The sequence below is a fragment of the Perca fluviatilis genome, chromosome 2 (genome assembly GCF_010015445.1).
Source record: "Perca fluviatilis chromosome 2, GENO_Pfluv_1.0, whole genome shotgun sequence".
Classification (NCBI taxonomy): domain Eukaryota; kingdom Metazoa; phylum Chordata; class Actinopteri; order Perciformes; family Percidae; genus Perca; species Perca fluviatilis.
In genome coordinates this window covers 36,350,893-36,364,586 of record NC_053113.1, presented here as the reverse complement: position 1 = coordinate 36,364,586, position 13,694 = coordinate 36,350,893, and the positions used below count along the sequence as shown (strand labels likewise).

The 13,694-nt window shown below is 43.6% G+C and overlaps 1 protein-coding gene across 4 annotated transcripts; it reads right to left on the bottom strand.

The window, feature by feature from the left end:
- Positions 1-443: 443 nt before the first annotated feature.
- Positions 444-13,491, bottom strand: hic1 (hypermethylated in cancer 1). 4 transcript variants are annotated; one of them, XM_039824198.1, is made up of 2 exons: positions 13,177-13,491; positions 444-6,506 (listed from the first exon to the last, which is right to left on the bottom strand). In XM_039824198.1, the coding sequence occupies exons 1-2, from the start codon at positions 13,234-13,236 to the stop codon at positions 4,263-4,265; spliced, it is 2,304 nt and encodes a 767-aa protein (XP_039680132.1). In that variant the 5' UTR covers positions 13,237-13,491; the 3' UTR covers positions 444-4,262. The 4 variants fall into 4 exon arrangements, with proteins under 4 accessions (XP_039680132.1, XP_039680160.1, XP_039680151.1 ...); XM_039824226.1 differs by having other exon boundaries at positions 444-6,490; XM_039824217.1 differs by lacking the exon at positions 13,177-13,491 and adding an exon at positions 11,418-11,618.
- Between the last annotated feature and the right edge of the window lie 203 nt (positions 13,492-13,694).

Genomic DNA, 13,694 nt, shown 5'->3' with positions numbered 1-13,694 from the left:
GTCGCTGAGTTTTGTTTTGAGCATCTGTGATACAAAAAAGAAGTGCTTCTGTCTTTTTGGCACAATCGGAAACCCAATAAATGTCAAACAGCGGTGTGACCTATGTGACAGCCTGTCAGACTCACATAGGTGACCTCGGCCCGCTGCTGCTGGTAGAAAGCTTTAAGGCATGCTTTACATTTTTCAACATTAAACCTAAAACCTTTTTTGGTCTACACGGGGCCACTGGAACTCATCCAGACATTTTTTACTTGTATACTGTTAGTGTTGCAAAAGTTACGGGCCTGGGATGGTTGCCATAAGAACATTAGAAAGGAATGAAGTGGCCTAAAAAATGAAATAAAATGATCAACCCACATCTCATAGTTGGCGGTTTGTCTCGCTGCACTCATTTATGTTTGCATTCGTTCATTTTCATTATATCAATTGATGTAACTAATAAATTGTTTCGAATGCCTGAGTTTATTACTTTCTAAACATCTTCATCAAAACCACTTTGGTGGCAATGAGAGGTTTTCTGGGCGGGTGTGTCCTATAAATAACGTTAACAAAGGCATTATGGCATAAAACCCCCATGGGGCAAGTGGCTACACCAGCAAATTGAAACAAGACTCTTGTAATTTTACTAATTGAATCAACCACAGAGCAATAAAAATACTGCCATTTTCTAAATTATGAATTACATTACAGTTTCTAGGCCCTTCATATTGATCAGCGCTGCCCCAATTAAAAAAAAAAAAATCCCCAAATTGTAACAAAATGTCCGAATGGCTTCCTCGCTGTGCAGCCCTTGGAAAGCCCATGATGTCGCGTCACCGTGATACTGAGCAGAGGTCTATTCCCAAAGAGCAAAAAAAAGGGGAAGGAAAAGAGAAGATACAGTCAACTTGTTTTCTGAATGGAGAGTTTTAGAAGTACGAACAGGCTTTCATACTGAGACAATGGCTCGCGTCCACCCTGCTGCGCTCTCCCTGCTCCTCTCCCTCCCCATTCTCCGTCTCTCTATCTGCCTCTGAGCAGAAGCACACGGCACATCCTGCTCAACACAACGCACCAGCCAAAAGTTCACTTCCTGCTCCTCAGCTCCTCAGCTCTTCTCCTTCACACCAACCCTATTCCCAGGACATGCATTAACGGCCCTTCATACGCTCGAATGGCACAGGGGCGTACAAACAGACAAGCAAACGCTTCCCTTTTCTATAGATACCCAACCCTCCTCCCCCCTCTGTCTGTCATACACATTAATGCAATTAAGCACATTTTAAACTGTGCACATCCTACAGAAATGTTCAGCCGTTATCTTGCTCTTCCCTCCTGCGCAGATTTGGAGTAACAGTGGAAACACTGTGTGTTATTTTAATGGTGTAAGGCAGGGAAAAGGAGGAGACAGATTTTCATTTAAACGAGTGAAAAAGTGAGGGGACTGAAAGTCCCACGACTGACAGCCGCCTGCTGTACATTTTGAACACGTATGCACTTGCTTGTGGACAAAGTTGTAAATAAGGTTTCATTTAGCCTATCATTTCTTTTCTTTTTTGTTACACAGCTTGACAAAACAGTCCCAAAACTCAAAGCATCATCCAAAACAAGCTGGCTTCCTGTGTGTGTGTTTGTGTGCATGCAATACGGCCTCAGTCTGGCTCTCGTCATTGAAAGTTCATTAACCTCTGGAGAAATATGAGGCTACTTTTCATACTCGCCCTGTAAAGCCAATGTTCCCCTGTTTAGGGAAATACTGAGAATATTCTGTGTGGTTGAAACCAAAGATCAAATCCATCATGCTCGCTAAAGTGTGGTTCAGAAATTCACAAACAGCCAGTTAAGATGCGACCAAAATGACTTTGCCTTATGTTATAACAACTGGAATTGGTCATACCAGCACAAGCCTCTTTGAGGACAGCACAATAGAAAATGTATACCGCATAGTACAAAATAAAAACAAAGAAAATGTTAATATCACATGTTATCTCTTCACCATAAAACAAGAAATGTATAAACACAGAAAAAAACCACAGGTTTAACACAGGAACACTGAGCCCTGTTGATAAGAAAATAAAAAAGTGTGTGTGCATGGGTGTCTGTGTAAGTGTGTGTGCTGACATTGTAATTGGAAGGTTTAGTAAAGCTTAGCGTCCCCATGCTGGGTTCAGTCCTGAGGTAAGCACCAGTTTCTCGTGCGTAGCTTTCAGTTCAAAAAAAAAAAAAAAAGTGACAGAAAACAACATGTTTGATATGATCATATGCTACAGAGAAGAAGCCCTTAAATTATTGTTACATTTAAAGAATAACAATCCCAAAAGTCAGGCACATTGTCTCTGTTTTTTTTTCTTCTTTTTTTTCTTTGAAGCCTTTAGGATTCACTACCTCTATCACAGTGTATTTATGGCTTTAGTCTTCACATTCACCCACTGAGGTTGGCATTGGCACTATAGTGGTCAGACATTCCTAATCTGAATCAAGGACCAGTAAAAGTGGTTAAAGAAAACCAAAGGCCAGCACGTTCTTTGGAATAAACATTTGAAAGACAAAAATGTGCCGTCAACCCGCAACCTTTTTAAGTGCTCTTTTGTTTTCAAGCTGGAGGAACTGCTGGTCAGCCAACACAGAAATATGTCATTCTTTGATTTCACGTTTGATACAAGCGGGAAAGGGAGGCTGGGCAGGGAGACGTTCGCTCGGTTTCGGATACGATGTTAATAAGTGGATCAGAGGGGTAAGATGGCAGGCATGAAATGGGACATCATGCCGGCGAGCGGTGGGAATTGTCCAGGAGAAAGTGAGATTTCACAGGGATTACTGAGGCACGGCAGCTGGGGTGCGCTGTTCGCCCGCTGGCTTCCAGGGGACGACCCACAAACCCCTTCTCATGTTCATATCGCGGACAGATTAGCAGCTCGCTATGTGTCTGTGGAGGGGGAGGGAGTGTGTATCTGTGTGGGGCGAGTGGAGTGGAGTGAAGCGCTTTTAAGGCAAAGGGCTGAGTACAGCACTCACTTTGGCCTGTCAACGGTAGCAGGGCTCCCAGACAACAGACTGCAGGGGAGGGAGGACAAATGAGAGGTGGGACGGTGGAGCTGCGGCAATGCGGCGTCCGACTACCGTCGCTACACGATGAATCATCAGGCTGCTGTGAATAGAGTAATTGCTGTTGAAAGTAAATGACAGATTTCTGTGCCATCCGTTCTGACCTCGTCCCTGCCTCTCTGCTCGGCTGCATCCATAATTGTAAATATTACACAATGTCAGAGGCAACACCCACGCTTCGTCTACGCAGCGAGATGAAGCTACGCTCCTCGTGAACAGGGATTAGTGTGTCATCAGTTGGGTATGTGCAATCGTGTCCCAGTTATGAGATCACAGGGCTTTGCTTATTGCATCTCAATAACAACTGAAAGCTAAGGGATGTTAGACAGAATGCAAAGTTTTAGGTCAAGAAGGGTTACACGCTGCGTGTAAGGCTGATTAAGCTACCATTACTGTCACATAGCATGAGTCTTTATCCGCACAAGTATGTGGGGTAGTGGGTTACTTTTAAAAAAATGTGGAGAAAATAAAACAGAGGAGACTTTACCGAGATGCCAGTCATTCCCTTGCAACTTGGGAAGCAGGAGCATGATTTGGAGAAGCTGGGATACATAAATGATCCAGTACCCCCAAAAAAAAAACAGAAGAAGGAAAAAAAAAAAATATCCTCCCATTACTTTAAAGTCCAGAAGAGTTGGCTTATTCATTTGGTAAAAGTTCCGCTCAGGTCTGGACTCAAACCCTGAATCTTGTCCTTATGTGCTTTTTCATTTACTTGTACACTGGTGATACTTGATAGTACACAGGTTTAGGGTCAGATTGCAACATTTCCTTGCAACAGTTTCTCTTTGGATTTCACCAAAATACAAAAATAAATAAAACAATTTCATTTGGGTTTTCAATTTGTCACTTTGGCTCAATGGCTGTAATTTTCTTTCTTTTCTTTTTTTTAAGTTTGTTTGCATACACTGTACATAAATACAGGACTTCTTTGAGTGAGTGTCTCTTGGTCACGGAATAGCACAGAGCTCCTTTATGAAGGAGGACTTTAAGATACATTAGATGCATATAAAGGCACTTAGAGTCTACACCTTTTGGTGTGCATGAGCAGGCCAATTCCTCCTGGCCTGAGTCTGAAGTGCAGAGGAGATTTGTGTTGAGGTGAATGGCTTTAGAATACTGCAAGTTATGTGTGCACAGATCTATTGGTGACTGCCATTTATACAGGTCATGTGGTCTTAGCTGGGTGAGTAGCGGTCAATGGTGCGGGCTTCAGAGAGGGCCTGTGGAGGAGGGGGGAGGGGTTGGCCCAGGACATCCATCTTGTCGTGGGCGAGGCCCAGGTGCTCTGAGGCCAGTTTGGACAGCGGGTAGAGGCTTTCCATGACCTTCGCATCAGCTACCAGTTGCTGCTGGGCTTGGATGAGAAGCTCATTGGCCTTCTCCTGCTTCAGCCCCAGATGCTCTGCCGCATATTTACTCAGAGGGTAGATGCCCTCGGCAAAGTCCAGCTTCAGTTTCCCATCCGCGGTCAGGCCCCCTGCAGTCCCTCCGCTGCTGTGCATCTTCATGTGGCTGATGAGGTTGCGCTGCTGAGCGAACTTCCCTCCGCACACCTGACATTCGTAGGGCTTCTCCCCTGAGTGGATGCGCATGTGCTCGGTTAGGCGATACTGGCGGGTGAAGCGCATGCCACAGGAGTCGCAGGCAAAAGGTTTAAGGCCCAGGTGGCTACGCATGTGGCGCGTCATGGTGCCGCGCTGCGTGAACTTCTTGCCACAGATGCTGCAGGGGTAAGGCCGGGTCAGCCAGTGGGTCTTCTCATGCTGGCGCAAAGTGGCTGGATCTTTGTAGGACTTCTCACAGGAGGAACAGCGGTAGGGTCGGATCATCTCCCCGATGCCCCCCGAGCCCAGCCCCTGGCTGGACTTGGTCTCCAGGTGGGACAGACTGTTCAAACTGTTGCAGCTGTTCAGACTCCCGTAACCGTTTGTATTACTGCTCATGTTTTTGGTGCTGCCGTTATTGCCGTTTCCCATCTCCCCACCGGAGTTGCCGTACAGCTCTTCTTCCGTGTGTGTCTCCACGTGTGCATTGAGCTGCTCTGAGCTCGGAAAGCCTTTGTCACAGGGAATGCAGACATACAGATTGTCCCCGAAGCTCTCCGGCTCATACGGTATGTGGAACCTCCCCATTTGTCCAGAAGGGGACGGGCGGCCTTCACTGCTGCCCGTCTCCTCTGTGCCCGACCCGCTCTTGTCGTCGGCTCCTTCGCTCTCCTCCCCGGCCTTGTGGTGGTTATGATGCTGTTCTCCGTTTTCCCCCGCTTCTTCCTCGTCCTCATCCTCATCTTCATCTTCAGCTGTGTACGACAGTGGCTCGTGTTTCACCCAGCGGTAGATGTTTCCCATGTCTCTGCCTGCCTCTCCACCCTCTGTGGGGGTGTCAGGGCTGGGGGGGCACGGGTAGCGATCTCTTCCCTGGGAGCCCGAGCGGTGCAGGTGGGGGAGGTGCGGGCCAAGAGGCTGGTTGTGATGGAGGAATGGTGGAGGAGTGAGGGAGCTTGCCTGGTCAGTCGACTCCATTTTTTCGGAGGGGAAGGCCCTTCCATTCGTCCCCTGCGTGGGACTAGTGCGTCCGCTCAGAGTCCCGTCTCGCTCCTCATCGTTGTGAGCGTTCGCCAGATGGGACTGAGAGGGTGTGTGCTGAGACTGGGAGTTGGGGCTTTTCTTGGAGAGATCAAGGCCATAGCTGGGGGAGCAGTTCCTCTCAGGGTGGGCTGAGCGCCCAATATGGGCAGGCAGAGCTGACTGCAGGGCCGGGAACACCTGAGAGCCCTGGATGGAGGTGGGAGCATACAGTTCCGCAGCATGAACGGCTAGTCTATGGGGAACTAGCTCCTCTAGTGGTGATGCTCGGGTTGCATTGTTATTTAAAATTCCACCTGGAGGGCAGGACTGAATGACAGGAGTCGAAATCCTATACCTGCCACCACTCCCTAAACCCATGTTATTGGGCCCCATCTTTGGGTAGGGCAGAAATGCAGGACCTGGGCGGGGAGGGTACTTGCCATTTCTTTTCAGCTTCTTTTTGCACAAAGCCACTAAGTCGAGCAGCTGAAGGTAGCTGGCTGCCGCCAAGACGGCCCCTAGATTGGGTTCAGTGGGGGAAGTGGGGTCTCCCTCACTAAGGCGGCCTGTGTAGATGTAGTCCAGAATGACCCTGAAGACCCCTGGACTCACCATCTCGTGGTCGAGGTTGATGAGATTGTCATGGACCACCAAAGATTTCAAGTAGAGGCTGCTGGCAGCCAGAATGTTCTTGTGAGCTCTGAAGAGGGCGTTCTGCACCACGATGATAACATCACACAGGAAGCCTTTGGTTCGTTGGCTGTTGAGCTGCAGGAGGAGATCCCTAGCATGACTTGGAACGTCCATGGCATCCAGCATCGTCTTCAGTCCGCCACCTGCAACAACAGATATCTGTAAAACATCATGCGGCAGTCAGCATTTCGATACACAAAAACACAATAATGTGTCATTTTCTGCACCACGAGAATAGTTATTGTAGCATTTTTTTATTTTTTTATTTTAAAGGACTCTATCAAATCTATGATTCACACATCAGAATATATTAAAATATATATGAGTGGTTTGAGTGCCAAAAGATTATATTGCCAACATAAAAGTAAAGGAATTTTTTAGGAGTAATATGGAAACAAAAATATCCCTTGCATATGCGTTGCATATTTGTGAGGACGAATATAGATAAATTAATTTATAACAGATTTTCTTTTGAATCACAAAACACTACTTAATTAAATTGCGTTTTTATGCAAACTCAAAACCGTTACAGTTTACATAATCATGTTTAATTCATAGATTCCACTCGATGGAACATGCACAGAGTAAAGATTGTATGTGTGGGAAGTGCACACGAAGGCCACTTTGGTAGGAGTGAACTTTCACTGAAGGTGAGCGGCTGCAGTGGTTTTCTCATTATCAGAAATTCAAGTCTACGCGTTCACTTCCTCTGCAGCGAGCAAAGAGAAAGAAAAAACAAAATTGCGTGAACAGCAGATAGATATTTTGTAACCGCTGGCTTCCTGATAAAGTATTCCAGAAGTGGCGTGCAGAGTTTTAAACAAAGCGAGGGATGAATGTTTCACAAGTATGAGGAACAGCAGGTATAAACCTGTGGTGGACGGACACATCCAAAAAAAGATGGGACTTTCGGCTCCCCTTTCTGCCCAGTCATATAAGGAGCACTGAGCGCACAGGATGTAAATCAACATAACATGGTTCAATATTTTACATTATGATGAGCTCCAGGGATCTAATGCACTGCACACACGCGCACACACACACTCAAATATCAACAGTAATTGTTCCATCAAGCCTAAAATAAACTATATGAGCTGCATGCATGAAACACAATGTATTGTTCAATCAGTGGCATCTGAGGATAGTTTACTTATGAGATTACCCATCTCAACTGTCCCTAAGGGGCTTAGTCTCACTTGTGGGAAACAAGCTACTAAATAAATATCATGTCATCCGTCTGATCATGGTCTTCCTGACACCAGCTCATTCACTTCTTGTTTATTTCATACCGTTTACACGCTCAGCACAAGAATAGGGAAGTATGAATTTAAGTAAAATAAACCTTCACGAACGAGTTACTAGGGAATTGTGGAGAATCCTGAACAAAGAGTCATGTCCCTATCACCTCCTCTTACAATGCATCGCTGATAATACTCCTAAAAAAAATTAGATTTACTCCCTAGTACAGTTTAAGCGGTGTAATTTTGTAATTGCATGGTCAGCATCAGAAGGAAATGTCATCACTGATGAAACGGAAAATGAAAAGCCAGAATAAGTATGACGTCCAGCTCGTGATCATGCGTAGAACAGTCATCAATATGAAAGGAAATATCTTTTAAATACCACCACAAGTTTTATAAAAAAAAAGAAAAAAAAAAAAAAGAAAGAAAAATCCGAAGTTGCTGTCCTCATATGTACACGTATGACTTGTATGCTATTTATTACTTATTATCTGGTCATGAATTTCTAAAACATAAATAAAAGAAGAAAAAATAGGCTATGAATAAAAAGGCGGGTAAGACAGGTTTAGGTGGATTTACGTTCCATCGTGTCCCCAGTTGTCATCTAAAGTGTTTCCACTTCTGGTTTCTGTCTGGCTTTGATTACTCAGCAGCCATATTTTACTATAAATTTCAGCGTTCGGTCAGATCAAACATGTTTAGAAATGAGGGTGATATGAGAAATAGTACTTTCCACAACGCGTTGAACTTTTGCAGCCTCCATCGCATTAAGGAGTGTTTAGCTTACTGTTACTGGTTACTGTGCCGAGCATGGTGACACTTTGTGTACGCACGCACACACACACACACACACACACGCACACAAAATCAGTAGATTCCCGTCTGTATGCGGTCTACAGCGCCGTATCATGCGACACGGTTCATTTGCAACACATAGCATAACCGAAAATGAAGCCTTCTTTATATCCTGATTTATGAAGACCTTTTTTTTAATTTTTTTTAAACGGGGCTTCTAAAACATTTAAATCCACATTTTATATATCCTTGCCATGTTTTGTAAAATCTTTTTTTGATACAAGGGGGAAAAAAAAGCTCATGCCAAAAGCAACATTTCTGTGCACCTGCAATGTGTATGCTGTGCATACACGAAATGATTTGTGGTAATGCCTTGTGGTAACAACAGTCAAGGTGGCTGTGGGTTTCCCATCAGGACAATAAGAGTCTCTTTTCTTTTTCCCTCGTTGGGATCCCAGTGAGTCTTTTGAGAAGCTACAACTTGTCTTTTAAAATATCTGAGCGCCCCTGTTTGATGTAGCCTATACTGACAAAAAGTGAAAGGCCACAGAAAAACATAAAAGTCTTGATCTGGAGGGCATGTGTGAGCTCACTGCATCCTGTTAGGAAGCCATGTATGATTGCAGTGATATTTAGTCAGAGGACACATCTTAGAGCAAGCACATTCAAAGCCTGCACTACAAGCTTGTTTTGTTTATGGCTGTTGTGTTAAACGGGCTAAATCAAAATCCAAATCATTTCATTCTAAGTTGCACATGCAGTCCTGAGAGAAGTATACTGGAGTCCTTCTGGGATGCACGGCTGTTTCCATCTGATAGCATTCTGGTTTTTCTAATGACCCGTCAACATGCTGAGGAAACTTCGATGATGGGGACGTAGTTTACGGGGATGACATTCAGTTATTTGCATTAGATTAATATCCATTTGATGCTGTGTTCTGTCTGTTTTGTCACTTTGGGGGTTTTGGGTGAAGCAGGAGACTAAACTTCCATACCTCTACATGCAGCCTCTGTCACACAAACACTCCAGACATCTGCTTAAAACGTTGTGTTGACATTTTATTTTCTTCATTTCAATTTGCAGCCCATGCTCATGGAGCCTTGTTTATTTTAGAACCCATTTGACCACATTCATACACCGTCCCATGTTCAATTTATGAGGCAACGCTGCAATACAGCATCAGTGTAAATTTGCAAGAAGATATTTTACTGTAGTTTTTTTGTATTACTTTTAATCCAACTCATTTTTTTTTTGCCATGTTTATGACTCACAAGAGGGCATTACATGCATTAAAATAACAGACTGAGTTTGACAATTAAGTTGAAGTTAAGTTTAAAGTGATAAAAAAAAAAGCGCAGACCGAGCAGTAGCAGTAATAATAATGGTGGGTGAATAAGTCGACTTTCAGGCAGGTCAGCAAACATCATGGGGAGTCAGAGTCGGTTTCCTGTTTGATTGCTGTAATCGCGTATCTAAAAATCATCACACATTTATGAAATAGTGTCGGAAGGGCGTCTTAATCTCGATGCCGAGTTAACCGTTTATTTAAACAGCAGATCACGAATAATCCTATTCCTATCATATGGTTATAATCGACACGTAATGCCTATTTAAGTAGGTTTATAAACGGGATAAATTGTCTTTTTTTTATTTATTTTTTTATTTAGTTTTTTGGATTACAATCATTTTATGCCGTGCAGGTTTTCCAACAGATTTTTTTTATTTATTTTTTTTAGTTGCACTATTTTCTAATTTCTTCTCCTGGTAGATGAGACAAAATGACAATTACATTTTCCCCGGGATTTGAAGTTCACTGCCTAACATCGGAGTACTACTTCACGTCCCGTTTTAGGTTGTGTGTGTGTGTGTGTGTGTGTGTGTGTGTGTGTGTGTGTGTGTGTGTGTGTGTGTGTGTGTGTGTGTGTGTGTGTGTGTGTGTGTGTGTGTGTGTGTGTCGCCGAGAGGACGCGCGTCCCCTCTGCGTCTCTAAACTCTTTTACTCTTTACTCTTCTACAGTACAGGGGAGCTGCAGCGCCTCATCCTTTAAACCTTCACCTTATCTCCGCCAAAAGAGCTTTTAAATCCCCTCCAGAAACAGAGCTGTAGCCTACTTCAAGGTGCATCGCATCAGACAGCTGTTCCTCCTTCAGAGCTGTCAACAGCACTGAGACACTTCTCTTTCATACACGTATATAAATATATATATATATATATATATAAAAGCTCGCCTTTTATAAAGGAAACCAGAAATTCATGCACTAAAAAAAAAAATCCACCACAAAATATTCCTGTAATATTCTTTAGGGCGTCTGTGTTCGGAGTAACATTATTACACACACACACACATACGCAGTAATGGGCCTGTTTTGTCCAATAGAGACATGGTTATTATTTTACTGCTTCCTTATTCAATTTATTACAGGCTACTGTTAGTTCCCTTTCGACAGAGGTCGACGTTCCCTTTAACTTTTACATTCAATCGGAGTTCAAAAACCATTTTAAAAAGAATTAAACTCGAAGGTGAAAAAAAAAAAAAAAAATCATGTTTCAAAATCTGATTTTGCAAAGTGAGTGAAACTTGTCAAAAGTTCCGAGTACTTAACAAGACATCATTTTGCTGATTGATGAAGCATAATATGTGAATTTAAATTCGCCATTACATCAGACTGATCCGGAATGTTTTTTTTGTTTTTTTTTGTTTTACAAAACCTAGCCTAAAAGCCTTAATAAATTTTTAGGGGGGAAAAATACACATTTTCAACCGAATTAAATAAATGGGCGTGAGAAAAAGAACAAGCGGAGCCTTCCTCGTCGATATCAAAATGATACTGCAATAATAACCAAGTAAAACGCTGCATGATATAAAATACTGATATATAGCGAGGATTAATAAAAAAAATTTTTTTTAAAAAGACACATTTGCTCTCTGACAGCATGCACTGCACAGTTCCATGCATTAAAAACCTAAATGTCATCCTTCCTCTGTATTCTTTTCTGGGTGCCTGCGCGCGTGCAGCGTATATCAGCTCTTACCTGCATGCCCGATGTCTTCTGCCATCCGATCTAAGTCTCCCTTAATGATCATCTCCGCAGTCTCTAGCACTCATATCTGACGTTTCAGCTTTGAACTGCCAGCCTCCAAAAACCCATGCCAGTTTTCCGAGAGCGTCTGCCAGCTCCTTTTTCTTTTTTCTTTTTTTTTTTTTATGATTATTAATTGATATGAATTTCTTGTCGCTCCTTAGGTCCGTCCTCCCACCCACTTTCCTCCCTCTCCCTCTTTCTCTGTGTGTCTCTGCCCCTCCTCTCCCCTCTTTCTCATCCCCTCCTATAAAAAATACGTGCTTAGACCAGCATCAGTTTCCTCCTTTTTTTTTTTTTTTTTTTTTCTTCTTCTTCTAGTAATTTCCTTAGCTATTTTTGAGTCGGGGCAATAACGCGCACCGGGATGATAATGGAGCCTCTATGCGCCTTAAGTGTTTTAGCGCCCCGTGTGATGTCAGTCTATAATAAAACTAAAAGGTAAAATCGAGGGCAGGAACTTCAAGTGACCCCAACTTGAACTTCTCAACACATCGCCTTAAAGAGACAGGCAGCCGTGGTACACGCACGTATATACATATATATGATGCATATTTAGGATCAGGCAGCCCACTTTTGGAGAGGAGTTTTAATGATAAATATTGCCGGTTGCATCGAGAGTTGTTAAAGCTTTAAATGTCGAGACCTTTAAGGAATTGGACTCCCTCACCCAAACACCACCATATTTTATTCTAACTTTGTCACTGGGGCCAAAATGAAATCAACATTAATCACAGTGCGTGTTTGCTTTTTTTTGTGTCGTTTAGGAAATGAACTCGCCACTCTTGGTAGTCTTTAGTCGTACCCTTTTTTTTTAATAAGTAAAATGAATAAATTAAGGTGTCTCTCACCCTCCCTGCAGACCTCCCCTGAGAAGATTTGAAGGCTTAATGCTCCCTTAGGCCAAAGGCTTCACTTAAAGAGCACAACCAGCTTAGTGGAAACTAAATAGAGGTTTGATAAACCACTTTAAACATTTTAAACACCCCCTCTCTCTCTCTCTCTCAGGTATAACACACCTGCTGTGACTTCCACCCATCAGCTGGACATGGATATTGAAGTGGACAGCACCACTGACAGTGTATTTATTATAAATGGGCAGGTAAAAGGCCACTGGAAACTGTCAACACAAGGACACCAGGGCCTATTTTCACGTTTAAATAACCTACCTACCAACTTAAAAACGCATCAAGGACTTGTGTGTTGAAATATTCTTATGATAAGTAGTAAACGCAGCTGTGTGCCGTAACGTAGAGCCCACTGTGTGCACTGTTTTATCTTTAAAATAACTGCTTCCCATTTATTTTACAATTAGTTTCCCTTGTCTACAGATATCTTATACAGTATCAAAATAAAATGATTAAAACATTCTTTTATTACTTACTTTACGCCTGCCTCTTATGTTGAAAATACTAACCGCAAGACCTCCAGCGTCTTGGATGATTTAAATATGCCTATGTCAAGATTAAAAACTGAAAACTGAAAACGTTCTGATATAGCCGAAGAGACCGTCAGCTTTAGGCCGGGGACGTGCCCATATGATCCAGATGATCACGCTTTGTCTGTGGTGAAGGCTTTACAGGACCATCGGCTCAATACAAAAAGACATCAAATACATTCAGACCTGGACACACTTCTCATGGTCCTCTAAAGAGCTGCCCGTTGGGCACACGTCTGCACGGGTGCCATCCCCGCCGGATCGCAATCTTACCTCGGACTCATGTCTGGTGCTCTGGCCGTATGTCTGCTCTCCTTTTCGGCATTCCCTCATTAGGTCCTCCGCAGTTTCCTCCAAGTCCAGCTCCCTATCTCTCGCTCTCTCTCTCTCTCTCTCTCTCTCTCTCTCTCTCTCTCTCTCTCTCTCTCCCTCTCAAAACTTATCTTCCGTGTTATTTAGCAGCCCTCTGTCTCCCGGTTTCCCTTTCTTTCACTCTCTTCCATACACTGAATATCTCACGTGTTAACAAGACTATCTGACACTTCAGACTGTGTTGGGGTCCGGTCGGACCAAACCTGCCGGCGGAGACTTTACGCGCACAGCGACACCCAATGGTGCACTTGGCGGCGGCGAGTCCCACTGGCCTTATTATCTTGGAGGACATGCAGTGCAGTGATTCGGTGGGGGGGGGGGGATTAAAAGTTATGGATGTTATGACCTCTGGTTTGTGTGTACCATATAAAAACACGCAGTAACTATAGTGGTCAGCATAAGTGAATACACCCATGCTA